Source organism: Solanum dulcamara, chromosome 7 (assembly GCF_947179165.1).
Source record: "Solanum dulcamara chromosome 7, daSolDulc1.2, whole genome shotgun sequence".
In the NCBI taxonomy this organism is placed as follows: Eukaryota; Viridiplantae; Streptophyta; class Magnoliopsida; order Solanales; family Solanaceae; genus Solanum; species Solanum dulcamara.
Window position 1 is genome coordinate 784,156 of NC_077243.1, and position 15,608 is coordinate 799,763.

Here is a 15,608-nt window from a genome sequence, read left to right on the forward strand (position 1 = left end):
CGTAACAACACTTTCTTTCGTTCAACTAAATAATACTGATGTATATAAGGAATTTTTCACCGTAAACTTTCCTCTCATGATAATTTACTTTTAAAAGATTGCCAAACTCTTATCAAGTAAAAAAGAACTTATTGATCCTGATCATTAAGATCCACAACAAAATGGGCCAACTCTATAATATCCAAAAGAGAACTTTTGTTGATTTTGTAAAGAACTTGCAATGAAGATTATAAATGGTGTTAATAAATAATAATAGGATATTTGGTAGTAATAGAAAAAAAAAACATTTTCCCGAAAAAGACGAGTAGTATTATGAGTTGTTTAGAGGTCAATTGTAGTTTTGGGGAAAGAATAAAGATGCCAAAAGTGCATCAGCCAATAGCCTGGGAGAAAGCAATATCAAACAAAAACAAGATTTAATTAATCAGGGTGATGAAGAGATTGCCGTCCCCTGAAATTTCAAACACACAAACCTGTCACCATCCCGGAAACTTTGATAAACAATATTCTTTCGGTCTCAAAATATTTACCGTGTATTTTATTTACACGCCTTTTAAAAAAATATTACTCAGAAGGTTTGTTTGACTATTTTACTCTTTTAAGATATAATCTTTTTTATTAAATATTTATTCTATTTATATGTCATAATTAAAGTATTTGCGATCTTCAAAAATAATTTCTACTAAAAGTAAAATGAGAATTTATGAATTAGTTAATTTCGTCTTGAGCTTTTGAAATGATCGATAACAAAAACAAAGTATTTTGAGATCCTCCAATTGTGTTATTGATAACACTCTTTAACAATCGTGACACGACATAAAATAAGTCAAATAACAGCACGAATCAGAGACAAGATTTACCAGCTTAATCAAACAAATAATATCAGGAAAAAAAAACCAGCATAACTTCCAAAATAACAGCAATTTTGCCCCTTAAATATGCCCCATTCTGTCTCGTTCTGAAAAAAAGAAGAAAAAAAAACTATTGTTACCATTTGTTTTAGCACTTATTTCAATTCCACACAACAAATTCTAATCATAAACTCTTGTCTACTTGCCTAGTCAATGACCAAACACCAAAACATCCTTTCTCATCAAAATTCTTCCTGGTTTTGTGATACAATGGCCATTGACGAAGCTGAGCCTAATTCCAACTGTGACCCCATCTCAGAGTGGTTAGCTAGTACTTTATCTGATGTTCCGTCGTTCCTCGAGGAGCCCTATAGTTACACCGATGATTTAAATTTCTATGCGGACTCATGGTGGGTTCCCGATCAAGATGATCAGATCGTTAATCACAACATCATCATCGACAATACTTGTAACTCATTCAACATCAGCTCCCCAGTCAACACAGCGATCAGCAATATCCCTTTGGAGCCCATCCTATTGGATCCTCCGCAGCCGTTGGATCTGTCTAAGAAAAGGAAAATATCAGGCTCTGATCATAATCTGAAGGTGTCAAGGAATAAGAATCAGAACCGTCAGATGATTGAGGCAGAAGATGCTCATACAATAGTGGACCAAGGAGTGCAAGTAAGAAGATCAACAGGACCCAAGAGAGTACCAACAAAAGCGACAGGAAATAACAGTTACAACAAAGAAGGAAGATGGGCAGAACATTTGCTCAACCCTTGTGCTGCTGCAATCACTGTCGGAAACATGAACCGCGTGCAACATCTGTTGTGCGTTCTCCATGAGCTGGAGTCGTTCACAGGCGACGCCAACCACAGGCTAGCTGCTCACGGACTCCGCGCCTTGACTCATCATCTGTCTTCCCCTGGCTCATCATCAGCATCCTCTGCATCTGTTGGAGTTAACAATTTCGCTTCTGCCAATCATAAATTCTTCAGGGACTCGTTGATCAATTTCAACGACATTAGTCCCTGGTTCCGAATCCCCAATAACATCGCGAATTCATCCGTTCTCCAGATTATTGGAGAACAGGATCGGCTAAAGAACCTTCACATCCTTGACATTGGAGTTTCTCATGGTTTCCAATGGCCAACTCTTCTTGAAGAATTGACTCGGCGGTCAGGTGGACCGCCACCACTGGTTCGCTTAACCGTTATTACGCCCACTATAGAAAACGGAGAATTGAGAGGCACTCCATTTGTAATCGGGCCACCAGGTTACGATTTTTCCTCACAACTACTAGCCTATGCTAAGGCTATTAACATTAATCTACAGATCAACAGACTGGACAATTTCCCTCTTCAAAATCTAAATTCCCAAATCATAAATTCTTTTTCTGATGAAACCTTAGTCATCTGTGCTCAATTTAGACTGCATAATTTGAATCATACTAACCCGGATGATCGAACAGAGTTGTTGAGGATATTGAAGAGTTTGGACCCGAAAGGATTAGTTCTCAGCGAGAACAACACTGAGTGTAGCTGCAACAACTGTGCTGATTTTACGACGACGTTCTCAAGGCGAGTGGAGTACTTATGGAGATTTTTGGACTCTACGAGTGTGGCCTACAAAGGGCGTGAAAGTGAAGAAAGGAGGATGATGGAAGGAGAAGCAGCAAAGGCGTTGACGAACATGGGAGAAATGAATGAAAGGAAGGAGAAATGGTGTGAAAGAATGAGGAGTGTTGGTTATGTAAAAGAGGTGTTTGGTGAAGATGTCATTGACGGAGCTCGAGCGTTGTTGAGGAAGTACGACAGCAATTGGGAGATGAGGGTTGGAGAGAAAGATGGTTGTGTGGATCTATGGTGGAAAGGGCAGCCAATTTCATTCTGCTCATTATGGAAGATTTAGCTATTTAGTGTCAAATTTTACTTCCTTATGGTATCTTTCTACCATGTTAGACGTGTTTTCATAAGTGTATTTGTAGAGGCAACAAGTCAAAAGTTAAGCTGATATGCATTTTTGGTTGATGTTATTCATGAAACGTACATTAAATTTAACTTGTTTTATAACATGTAGGAGGGTTCTTGAAGCTTCAAAGTCCCATTAATAGTTCATTATTTACAAACAGTGAGGCAGTAATAGAGGTATGTAACATAAATAGAGAGCAAGAAGCCCCAGCTAAGCCTAGCAGTATCGATCGGCATTGACAGATTTAACTCCAGTGTCCATCAGATGCAAGCATTTAAGTCTTTGCTTTGCGGCAAGATAAAGGCTTTAATCAAAGCATTGACAGAATCAGGAGACTCGATGTTTGCTGCATGTCCTGTGTTCTTGATTATTTCCAACTTTGCTCTTGGCCCCAAATGCCTATAAGTTAATACAAACTCAGTATGAAGAATCTAATAGTCCACTTAAAAATATAATAGAATTGGAAAGTACCTTTGCAACTGGTGGCCAAACATAAGAGGGAAGACTCTATCCTTGTCACCCCAAATAAGCAGAGTTTCCTGTACACACCACATTAAGCAACAAACACGTATTTTTTATGATAACTTTTGCTATAAATGTGTTGATTTGTTAAAGAATATGGGGAGGAGTTTGACCTGATTTAGGATAGGCAATATGGAATCTGTATGGTTGGACAGCAAGTGGTGAACTAGCTCTTGCTTCTCCTTCAGGTAGCTCCTACTTATCATCTTCAAACAATACAGAAAGAGCATCAAGAGAGCCACTTTTTAGATCTCTGTAATCTTAATTTGTTAATTAAGCATTAGTGGACTCGGGGTGTGATTGTAGAGAGGAAAATATTTTTTCAAATTTTCTATGTTTGATTGGGGTAAATGTTTGGAAACACGTGCTCTAGAAAAAATAAGTTCCTTCAAATAACGAAAATGATTTCAAAAGTACAAAAGTAAACATTCATGCCTAACATTGCCATTTGATTGTCTACTCACTACCTCTCAACATACCATCAAACCCCACTCTCGTAAAATTCCCTGCATGTTGTAAAGATAGTCTTTTCAAAATAATTAATTATTATAACCTTATGTAATAGATTAATTATGATAAGTTAAAATGTTGCATGCAACAACAAAATTACATAAACACACTTCCATTATCAGAAATGTGACAGCAAAACCAATTATTGAAGCGCAGAATCAATTTTAAAAATAGGAGTATTATCACTTATTAGTGTCAGTTAATTACTATTTCCTCTCGTTTGTGATATGAATATTTTTAAACATGGTTTAAATGACAAGGGACTCACATCAATGAATTCTTGGAGAAAGTAATCAGGGGCCCACTTGAAAGGATTATACTTGTATATTGACAAGTTTACCAGCACATGCAGATCCTCTGGTTTCGCCGGTATCAGCAATTCAACCGGATCTCTTCCAATTTTTTTCAGCTGCTCTTCCTTCTGATCTTTCGAGCACGCCACTCCACTACTCAGTATCACTACTTTCTCCACCATTTCCGGATACATCTCCGCCATTCGATACCCAACAAATCCCCCGTAACTAATCGCAAACATCGAGAAATTTCTCACTCCCAGTCCCTTTAACCCTTCAGCCACGCATTTCGCCTGAAACTCCACCGTCCGTTCCTTCCTAGTCGTATGCGATTTTCCGAAGAATATCAGATCAGGAATGTAGAGGTTGAACGATTGGGTCAGTGATTTGATTTGGTACATGAACTGCCACTTTGCATCGCCTCCGTAACCATGAATGAGGACGAGATTGGGCTTGTTGTAACGGCGATGATTGGGAGCCCAGAAGTGGATGGTGGTTTGGTCGTCTAAATCGAGAGTGCATGGTGATAAGTTGGAGGATCGGAATAAGAGGGATACATATGCGTCGAGGAAGGGGACGAAGAGAGGGAAGCGTTTGATGGTGGGTAAAGGAGAAAGTAACCACCGGAAAATTGTGGAGATGATGGAGAGATGGAAGGATAAGAGATTGTGGAAGCAGAGGCGCAGACTCTCCATCACTGCCCCTCAAAGGATAACACAACACAACAATAGGATCTGCCAAAGGCTAGCAAGCACATACATTAATATACTCACTCACTGCCAATTTGACTGGATACAAATTAAAAATACATGGACAATTTTGAATTTTATGATGTTAAAACTATAAATATATTTTAAATTTTGTGTCACGTAAAATATTAAGATTTGAAAATTTATAAATATCTTTTTTAAATAGACCAAAAAAGACAGTAAAATACTTTAGGAATCATTTGGTAGAGTTTATACTAATAATAATAATAATGATAAATAAAGTATATTAGTAATGTTTGTATATTAATTATGCAAAGATTGTTTCTTATGCATTTTTTGGTTCAATGTATTAAATATAATATTCATTGTATAATTTTTTTAAAAAATATCTTTTATAAAGATACCATCCACAAATATAGTGAAAAAAATGTAAAAAAGATTAAAGTGTATAACTAATGTATAGATTGAAAAAATGTACCAAACATGATATTACTAATACACAAAATTAATACATCTATTATTTCTTTTAATACACTCTACCAAATTTAATTTCTCTTGGGGTCCTGACATTGTGCATATTTTTTATTCATCACGTTTAATTCATTTTTGAAAACAACTTGACATATGATGGTCTGTTAGCACACCACCAATCAGTGATTCCTTATATGGCTGTAGAATGATCTCTTTTATAGTAAAGCAATGTGACATATTATAACTTTCACATAATTAAAGAGTTCCATATTTTTACTCCCACTTTATAATAAGTTGTATGCATAACTCTTTCTTATCTTAATTAGATTTTATTTTTTCTGCATCGGCATGTAAAATTATACGCTTTCGGATTAACGTCTAGTACAAGTAATTTTTCCATTTTTTCAAACTGTAAACAGGGGTGCCTCTAAGGCTTGGCCAATGGCCAGTAAGGCCATTGCCTTAGGCCCCTGAAAAGTTTGAGGCTCCAAATTTACTTTTAATTATTATTATTATCATCATTGTTAGTTTTATTATATATCATATAATTTATATAAATAAAATTGTAACAATATTTTTTTCATTATTAGTTTGAGGTTATTTTATATCAACAAGTTTATAAATTATGATAATTTTCTTTACTCATTAATTGGTACTTATATTTGCTTCACCCTACAATTTTAATTTTATATATTCTTTTTATATCGGAACTAAGTTATATACATTGATAACATAATGAATTCCTTTTTCAATTTTTTCTGAAACTGCATGAACACAAAAACATTCATGCATCGATTTTCTTTTTATTTTAATTCAATATATTATATTAATTTCTTATAATTTATTTTAGATATTAATCAATGAGTGCTATTTTATAAAATGAATTAATATTATAATTGAAATTAATCAGAAATTTGATTTGAAGGTGTATATATTTTTGACATATTCATACTCAAAACTCATCTATTAAGTTATGTACGTTCTATTCTTTTTCTTGTTTGTGATGATAGCCAAATTAAAATTTTAATTTAAGTTTCGGACCTTAACATTGATAATCCACTACTTAAATGTTTGTGTTCGTTCTTAGTTTTTTAATGTGAAATTTATTATTTTTTGTCTTAAATGATTTCTCTATTGTTTAGTAAAAAATATTTTTTTTTTGTTAATGTACAATTTTTTAAAAAATAAATTTAAGAACCTCTTAAGCCTTAAGCTAAGAAGTCAGCCGCGCCTGACTATATGTAACTCGACAAATCTTTTGATTGTTGTGGACATGTACTGCTGATATGGCAGTATCTCATCACCTTGGTATCTGTGTTGTTAGAACACTGTAACAGTAAACAAGATTCCTTTTGGACACTGAACCGAAAAAATGGGTAACTTTTGTTTTCAGAGCGGATCCAAAACGTGTAGAAATTGTAGGCATTTAACTCAAACATTGATGGAGAATTGGTTGGTATCCGTTTTAATTTGTTTATCTTATTTGAATTGATATAAAATTTAATTTAATTTAATAAATAAATTTTGAATTTTGTCATAAAAATATGTAGAATAAATTAAAATATTTTTTAATATTATATTCTTAAACATGTCACGTAATAAATTGAAATTAAAGAATTGAGTTAATGGAGTATTTTATACTTCATGGAGTAACGGGTGGACGACCCATTATGATTGAAATTGTGACTTACTAGTTCAGTTTATCACAATTCGCTCATCAGAATTTGGGTTAATTGTGAACTTATTATTTCCATCCTTCTTTTTTATTATATAAATTTTGGTTAATATTTTAAGATAATTTTTTTTTATTATATTAATATGCGAACATCTAAATTTTAAATTTAAAAGATAATGAATTATTCTAATTCAATTTAGTTTTAAAAATTAGTTTAACTATATCTCTTAAAATGAAATGTGACAAATAAAAAGAGTCCAAGGGAGGGAGTAGGTAATCCAAATTAGTAAAAAAAAAAAATGAAAATTTAAAAAAATCGTAAAAATAGGATCATGACTCATTTGTCATACGTGAGTAACATGAGTGGGTAAGTAAAGTGAATATATATGAGCTTTTGGTGGGTTTTCCTTTCTCTTCATGATAAATATATGCAATTACTTCCTCCATCCCATATTAGCTTATCATTTGCTTAAAAAATCAAAAACAAAAAGATATTTTACCAAGCTTCTCGTGGAGAGTAAAAATTTTTTTTATACATAATTAGAAGTTTCGATTTCATGTCTTTATATGAAGTTGTTTTTAATGAAAGTATTTTATTTTTTAAAAGTGTGATTTTCTAATACGAATTCAAATTAGTCTGAATATTGAACACGAAACCAAAAAAAAAGTTGAATATCCAATTTAAAGTGTTTTATTGCTATGGACTTAATTTGACTACTAGTGTCTAGTAGAGTGATTGTTCAACAATATATTTGTTTGATAGTTAGGACAATAAATGAAAGAAAGTAATGAATTTATTCCAAATAAATTACTGTACTTCTCAGTAATGTCATCGTTCAAAGTTCACGTGTGCAATAATATCTCTCTTAATCGTTTGTTATTCAGTATTTGATGATAAAAAGTACTTTTTTAATATATGATTATCAATCAGTATATATAAATAATTTTTTTTGAAAATGTCATATTATTATGTTAATACCATTACCAAAGGGTTTGTACAACTTTGAGCTGTTACTTGAACAATAGACTTGTTAGATTTTCCACAAATTTCGTCTGCCAGCTAAGGATATACTACTATCATTACCTTCTGTTTCCCCTGTAAGGAGCAACAATGTGCAATCCTATCATGTAATAAAAAGAGAGATATGATTCACAATCATATATAACATATTTTCTTCAATCATTCATATAAAGATAAAATAATTTATCTGATATAATTGAGCATGAGAGACAAATTAAATGGTCCAAATCTTAGAACCATGCCTGTCTTGGAACGAATTAAATGAGCTGATGAAAATCCCAAAAGAATGTGAAAAGAGGTGCATTTCTTTTCCTCCCCAATATAGTCACTTGTTCATACTAATAGTAAAGAAAAAGTAGCCAAATGAATATTCATTGCCAGTTATAAACCAGAATTCTCAACTGTTGCTGTCAATTGTGAACATCTTTTTCAAGGAAAAGTTACCATTTTCCTTCACTTTTTGCCTCTTCTTCTTGCCCAAGTCTTATTTTTTGAATAATTAATCTTCTTTCTTTTATGCTTTTTGGACGGCTGTTTTCGGTCACTTTTATCATGAGATCCTACACTTTACACCTACATTCCTTTGATAGCTCATCTTGCTCCTCTATAAATTCCTTCACTATGCAACTTAATGTTGTAAAATTGAACTATCATCGATCCGATCCAATTGAAGGTCGATTCTCTTTGACCAAACGAGAAATCAACCTTTTGATCCCAATGGAAAATTATGCACAAAGGAGTAGCTATGGTTCTAGCCCTTGTTTCCGCTGTAGTTCTATCGCCATTGTATGTCGATAGACGAAAGAAAGAGAGCAGTTATTACGAAACGAGATGAAGTTGTGGAGGAATTGTATTGCCTGTTCTACTGGCTGGATTGATTGTTGCAATTAGAAGCACTTCTTCATCATCAGTACAAGGACGAGGGAGTAGATCTTCGATTTTCGCATCTCCAGAACCTTCCTCTGTGTTTAGAATTGGGAGTTCCTCTGGGGGTCTTGCTGGTGTTTTGGTGATGCTCTTATGTGTGCTTTCATGGCAGAATTCTATGCAACATTATTTGTGGAAGTAGACGTTGAAGGATGAACCTCAGATTTTAATTTCGTCCTTTGTGCTAATCAGTACACGTCTTTGAATCATGTTTATCTCCATGTAATCAAAGAAAATTCACACCATTGCGTTAAGAAATTTGGAGTTGGGAAGATCACTAGAATAGAATACAACCGAAATTAAGTACTCCTCTCTTTGCATAGAACATGTTGTTCTCCTCTATAAAACTATTGTATCTCCGCTATTTTAATTACAGCAACAACTGTTTGTTGAGCGAGTATTGAGCTTATATAATAGCAGAAACAACTGTATGTATCTGTAGAATTGAACAATATGCAAGGAAACATCAAACACGAATCTTCACTTGTTCGGATAAAATCTAAATAGTGACCCAAAAGAGGTGACGTTTGTGTAAATCAGTTATCAAAGCAGATTACATGAACATACAAGAAAATCATAAGTAGTAAAACTTCATGTTGCAATCCAGCTATAAAAGCAGAAGAGGGACAGTGAAATCTTTGAGCAATGAAAAAGGTAAAATAGAGGTATATACCATTGGATAAAAAATATCAGGGAAAATGGAAAAGCAGCTAATAACGAAAGCGAGTCTACAATTCCAAAGCACTAAGAAATGGAAGTCGAGACTTGAATAAATCAGTTACCTAATTTTTTATATAAACAGAACCACGGCTGTTCTGTACCAAATGCTTATCGTTTGTAATTATGTACACGATTAAAGGTAGACCTTGATCTAGGAGAAGGGAAAAACATCAGCTTTCAACTCCTCAGACCAACAACTGTATTAGCAGCAGCAGGAAGAGGGCTTACACCACGATCATACATTCGCTGGATCTCCTCCCTGTACTCGGTCAACGACTTGTGTGGTATAGCAGGAGTTAGTTCTACAACATCTCCCATTCTTAGCTGGCAGTTGGGGTCACTAACTGCTTCATGGTTCAACCTTGGCCTTAGCTCTTCCTTCAGTGGAAATCCATAGGGTGTCCATCTAGAGCTGCCGCGACCAGCTCTCTCCAACAGATCCTTCACGGTTGAGTTTGCCGAGAATTCTTGCACAGACATCTGCAAAGCAGAAACACGAGAATTAAAAACACATTCTGATAGTTGACACCATGATTATCAATTCTGTAACTTTCAGGATTCACAGGTAGATTAAAATGATATAGACGAACCTTATCGTTCTCAATCATAATGATAAAGACAGGCCCATCAGTTCCACAATCAGGTTTGCAAGAAAAGGGACAATCTTCAGAATGAGCTGGGAATTTGCAAGGTGGCTGAATCGACTCAGTGTGGCCAACAGATGACTGGTCTCTGCTCATTGTCTCACACTGCCAGGTGACAACCCAACGAGCCCACTCCACCATCTGAAGAACAAAAGAGGAGTGTTTGCAGTCATCTTCTTTGTATCTCCAATGAGCAGCAAAGCCATATTCAGCTTGCAAGTGCATCTCTTTTGTTCGGATCTGAACTTCAAGAGGTACCATGCCTTCCCCGAGAACAACTGTGTGAAGAGATTGGTACCTAAAAATTACACAACCATATTAGGTGCAAAAACTCGGAAGAAAAAGGAAAGGCAGAATCAAGTCTCTCATGCTGCTTACCCATTGCATTTGGGTTTTTCAATGTAGTCCTTGTATCTCCCAGGTACCTCCCGCCATAGCTGGTGAACAACTTGAAGTGCTTTATAGCAGTCTTCCTCATTTTCAACAATCAACCTCAACCCATGAATGTCATGGACTTCATCCATATTAAGCTTCTTCCTGTAGAACATGAAAATACTGTTAACTGTCACAAAGTCAACATCAGTAAGAAAGCAACATTGCACGGAATGCAGAAGGCTTCAAAAGTTTCTATGGTGTGATGACAATGACAAGTATGTATCATCACATTCAATACTCTGCAGAAAAACGATTCCTACAGGCCCCAAATAGCATGTATATCTATTAACTACAGGCACTAAATAATTATGATTAGCCTAATCCATTGATACAACTTTTAAAAAGAGTACTAAATGGGAAGAGAAATTACTTTAGCATCTTGCAGTAAATGCTGTACAAGCTCTTGTGACGCCCTGAAAGCACATGATAAGAAACAGATTCATCCCTTAACGCTTGCTCCAATTTCCCCACTGCAGAGGTAATCATAGCCTCGTCAAAAGAATTCACGAGTTTTGACGAGAGTTCATTGTGCTGATCCGGGTTAAGATGTTTAAAGCATTGGTTTTCCAGCTGCTCCTTCCAGGTTGAGATACCTAGGCGATTAGCAAGGGGAGCAAAAATTTCCAAAGTTTCCTTTGCAAATCTTTGCTGCTTCGCCAATGGTAATGCATCCAAAGTAATCATATTATGCAAACGATCAGCTAGCTTTATGAGAACAGCCCTGGCATCTGCCATAGCAAGGAACATGGTGTGTAATCGATCTGCCTCGACAGTTTTACTAGCTGTATTGAAGTCTCGTGCAAGCTTGCTCAATTGACTAAGCTTTGACACCTGGAGGAAATGATTCAAGTTAAAACAAGTTTTAACACTCGGGACTCTCATTATTAAACATAGAAGAATGTAGATGCTTGATAGTCCTATGATCTCTTAACCTTCACTAATCAAAGATATGCTCATACCAATATTAAAGTTCAGTTTTTGCAAATAGTGATTTGGCCGCGAGTATTTGCAAAGACATTTTGAATACTGATGAAACATTCAAAACTTGTTGTGCATAGTACTTCAAATGAACCAATGTATTGTAATGGCAAACCTACAACTATTTTTTGCAGAGAGAAATGACTACCCAAAAATAACTGCAGTTTCCAAATATTCTTTCTCAACTTCAACTCAACACTCTTGTTTCAACTTCAACCTATGTATTGTCCAAATGCCTACTAAAACAAATCCTAAACGAAAGCCAAATTTAATCTACATCTGAATATTAAATGCAACACCCGTTGCATATGGGAAAAAAGCCATTAACAAAAGTCAATTGTCCATGTTTAAATGCCCAAAGTTATGAAACACAGTTTCAATAACAGGGAGCTTCAGATAAATAAACAAGAACAAAACAAGTCAATCTCCATACCCGTTCAACCAAATCAGTAACACCACCGAAATTTAATCTACATTTGAAAATTAAATGCTACTCCCTTTGCATATGGAAAAGTTACTATAAACAAAGTCGGGTGTCCATGTTTAAATGACCAAAGTTAAGAAACACTGTGTCAACAGGGAGCTTCAGATAAGAAAACAAGAATAAACAAGTCAATCTCCATACCCCTTCAACCAGATCAGCAACACCAGCTCCTAGTGTCCGGAAAATATAGTCATAAGTCATGAAAGTGTCATCAAGTGTGTCGTGCAAAAGTCCAGCAGCAACAACAGTCGAGTTAGCACCAATCGTTGCGAGTAAAACTGCAGTCTCAACGCAATGCTGTAAATACGGATCACCAGTCGCTCGCACCTACAAAACCAATACATACAATGAGTAAAAACTAAAACTCTCTAATAGCGAAGGGAATTAGTAAAAAGTTAAAGCAGAAACAATCACCTGTCCTCTATGTGCTTTCTCAGCTTCATAAAATGCCTTCACCACAAAATCATCATAAAAGATTTTATGCCTCGCCTGTGCACCCAACAGCAAATTTTTAGCATAAGGTTCAGAATTGGACTCTAAGAAACCTTCCTCCATGTTAAAGGTGAGTTCATCCAATAGCCCTGATGAACGGGAATCTACATCCAGGACCTGAAAAGTCGCCGGATCGTGATCAACGCAGGATCCCAAAGCGTGCCTAACAAAACCACTGAACAATCCACCAGTCCCGGAACGAATGGAACACACATCCCCAGCAATTCTCTTTTGAGGACTTCTGGAATATGATCCAATTCCACTACTACTAGTGCTACATGAAACAGGCCCTTGAAACACAGAAACTGGACTCTGATCCCTTTTCAAGGACGAGCTCAGGGATGAACAACGAAAAGAGCTACTCAATTCGTCGCCTCTATCATGCCACAAAGATCCCAAATCCTCCGTTCCAGTTGAATAGCTGGCCTTCACCGTTGACGAAGAGAACAGAGACGACAGGCCACCGACAATGGATTTCTGGGACGAAGAGGATGTCGACGAGGAAGACGACGTTGATCTACCGTTCAAATCGAAATCATAAGACGCATGAGAGTGGCATTGATACGGCGTAGAGCACACACTACTCGGCGGACTTGCGTACAGTGCTATCGTCGGAACCGCCATGACCTACCAATCTGGAAGCTGAAATTCTGAATATTACCACCAAAGATCCAAATTTTACAGCAATTCGAAACCCTAATCCCTAAATTGTGTACAATCAATTCAGAAATAATCAATCTAAGCCTGAACAAATGTGTGAAAACCTATAAATTCAGAGATTTTTCAAGATAAGTGCGGTATATACAACAAATATGTTAAGATCTGAGTGATTTATTTTCCCAAAAAAAATGGGGAAAGTGAAAAAAATGAAACTTTAACAAGAATTTACACAAAAAACAACTCCTAAAAATTCGAATTAATCGTTGGAAAAGAGAATCGAAGACGTTAGAGAACTGAATTTGACTCGAATTGTTCTTCTTTCTTCTCCAATTACTCTTTCTTTCTCCTATCTGAGAAAATAAATACTATTTGGGTTGATATTCAATACATTCATGCTCCTCTTTATGGTTGCTTAGGGGCCAGGAATACGAAAAGTATAATGACCGGAATAGCCTCGAGATGTCTCTGAAATAACGGGAAATTTCCTGCTTTTTCATTTGGCGTTTGTTTCTCCGGTTTAGAGTTTTTAAATTAAATTATTGGTAAGATCTTTTTCAATGTTTTAAAACTAATAAGTATTATATTTTAATAATGAAAGGATTGTACGAATGGATAGATTAAAATAAGATTAGATTAATGAAAATTAGTGTTCGGATAAGATTGGAACGGTATTTAGTCAGTGCCTCATTTTTCTACCATTTAATTTTTAATGATGCATTAATATGAAAACTCGGCCTTGCATCTAGTTCCTTTTTGTGCAAATTTAATCATTGGAAGATAAGGTCATTAGTGGTTAGATTAGGAGTATTAAACCTATTTTTATAATGTACAGTTATAATGCTTTTATGTTTGACAATTAATCTTTTTTTTTTGCCGAATAGAAAGGGGATCAGATACGTCATTATTTTAATCCAGTGTGGCTTTATTAAGTGAAATATTTAACTCACTAATTGTGATTGAATGACTTCATCCAATACTTTTAAGCCTTTTACCTTCTTTCTTTTCCTTTCAATTATTATATGTACTGTTTCTTTATTTATGGTTATTTACATCTCTGTTTGAAAAGGTTATTCGAATCTCTAAAAAAAAGGGGATTTATGTAGTTTTTTTCCTAGTCATTTCTTGCAAAATGGCAACTTGTTCTGTTTTTATTTTATTTTTTCTTCTTGGCCTGCTGTACTTAGATATTATTATTTTCCTAATTCTAAATGGGGCCAATATACAGGATTCCACTGATGAATCTCTTAACATATAATCCAAATCCTGATTTAAGAGGGCACGATTTTTAACCGTTGATCTATAGGGAGGACATGTCGGGGGAAATCCTGACCGTCTATTATCACCCGTTAGATGCGGGAAAGAATAACGGGTCCCGCCCAAAAAGCAAGTAATTTCAAGGGAAATGGAAGGGTAAATACGGAAATATGTTTTTACCAAATAACAATTCAACGAACCCGCCTTGTCCCTCGGTCCCCGTCTCAATTTTGTTTCTAGAAGGAGTGTTAGGTGTATGAAGGCGATAAGGACGGGTTAATTTATCCGACCCGTAAGTTGAATGGGTTTAACTATGAGAATAGTATAACGTGTCGTGTGAAGAAGGAGCATGGACACACACGTGGTCAGCAGTGGCAGCGTAACACTTGCACGATATTTTTGGCGGCTGTGACTTTTGAATGCGAATGGTACATTCTGAATTTCATCAACAGTCCACGTGTCCAACTTCGAATCTGCCAGTCGACACCCAACGACAATAGAGTAATATTATCGTTTTTGATAAATTCTCGATACATTGAAAGCAAGACACTCAAATTAATCATTTTTTTCATTTCTTAAATGTTTTTTTTTATTGAAATGATGAGGTAGACCTGCCAATTTCGGGAAAGAAGAAGATAAAAGTTAGTTTTTCAATCCATGGATACAAATGAGCTTGAATTATATTGATGAAACAAGAGAATCTTGTAAGTAATAAACTAATAACCCAATTAGCAGCATTGCTTGCATATCATATCCTAACATTTGAAATATTGTGGGACTACAAGATAAAGTCATGTTTTGTTTAAGGTTTTGTAGATTACTCTTATCTTAAATTGTAGTTTATATCTGTATAAATAAAATATTTGAAAAATACGTTGTTAACGATCGTCGAATCACAAAGAAAATTCAAAAAGAAGAATTAAAGAAGAAACAGAATTATACTCATATTGTTTGTTAATAAAATATCTTTGTCTCTTCATATTTTAT

At 35.1% G+C, this 15,608-nt stretch overlaps 3 protein-coding genes across 3 annotated transcripts; 1 reads left to right on the forward strand and 2 right to left on the reverse strand.

The window, feature by feature from the left end:
• The first annotated feature begins 774 nt into the window (after positions 1-774).
• On the forward strand, positions 775-3,085 carry LOC129894402 (protein NODULATION SIGNALING PATHWAY 1). Its single transcript, XM_055970081.1, has one exon. It carries the CDS (start codon positions 1,065-1,067, stop codon positions 2,763-2,765), a length of 1,701 nt encoding a protein of 566 aa, XP_055826056.1. The 5' UTR covers positions 775-1,064; the 3' UTR covers positions 2,766-3,085.
• Positions 2,901-4,931, reverse strand: LOC129894403 (uncharacterized). The gene is made up of 4 exons (XM_055970082.1): positions 4,126-4,931; positions 3,461-3,553; positions 3,297-3,364; positions 2,901-3,224 (listed from the first exon to the last, which is right to left on the reverse strand). The coding sequence occupies exons 1-4, from the start codon at positions 4,843-4,845 to the stop codon at positions 3,086-3,088; spliced, it is 1,020 nt and encodes a 339-aa protein (XP_055826057.1). The 5' UTR covers positions 4,846-4,931; the 3' UTR covers positions 2,901-3,085.
• A 4,669-nt stretch (positions 4,932-9,600) lies between these two features.
• On the reverse strand, positions 9,601-13,746 carry LOC129893925 (probable GTP diphosphokinase RSH2, chloroplastic). Its single transcript, XM_055969369.1, has 6 exons — positions 12,630-13,746; positions 12,357-12,542; positions 11,124-11,584; positions 10,697-10,855; positions 10,265-10,616; positions 9,601-10,154 (listed from the first exon to the last, which is right to left on the reverse strand). Exons 1-6 carry the CDS (start codon positions 13,329-13,331, stop codon positions 9,852-9,854), a joined length of 2,163 nt encoding a protein of 720 aa, XP_055825344.1. The 5' UTR covers positions 13,332-13,746; the 3' UTR covers positions 9,601-9,851.
• Between the last annotated feature and the right edge of the window lie 1,862 nt (positions 13,747-15,608).

Coding starts and splice junctions, on each gene's coding strand:
- LOC129894402 (XM_055970081.1), top strand. CDS start 1,065: ATGACCAAACACCAAAACATCCTTTCTCATCAAAATTCTTCCTGGTTT.
- LOC129893925 (XM_055969369.1), bottom strand. CDS start 13,331: ATGGCGGTTCCGACGATAGCACTGTACGCAAGTCCGCCGAGTAGTGTG. Junction 11,585..12,356: donor TTGCTGATCTGGTTGAAGGG/GTATGGAGATTG, acceptor CATTTCCTCCAG/GTGTCAAAGCTTAGTCAATT. Junction 10,155..10,264: donor TTATGATTGAGAACGATAAG/GTTCGTCTATAT, acceptor TCTGCTTTGCAG/ATGTCTGTGCAAGAATTCTC.
- LOC129894403 (XM_055970082.1), bottom strand. CDS start 4,845: ATGGAGAGTCTGCGCCTCTGCTTCCACAATCTCTTATCCTTCCATCTC. Junction 3,554..4,125: donor TTCTCCAAGAATTCATTGAT/GTGAGTCCCTTG, acceptor TATTGTTTGAAG/ATGATAAGTAGGAGCTACCT. Junction 3,225..3,296: donor TTTGGCCACCAGTTGCAAAG/GTACTTTCCAAT, acceptor ATTAACTTATAG/GCATTTGGGGCCAAGAGCAA.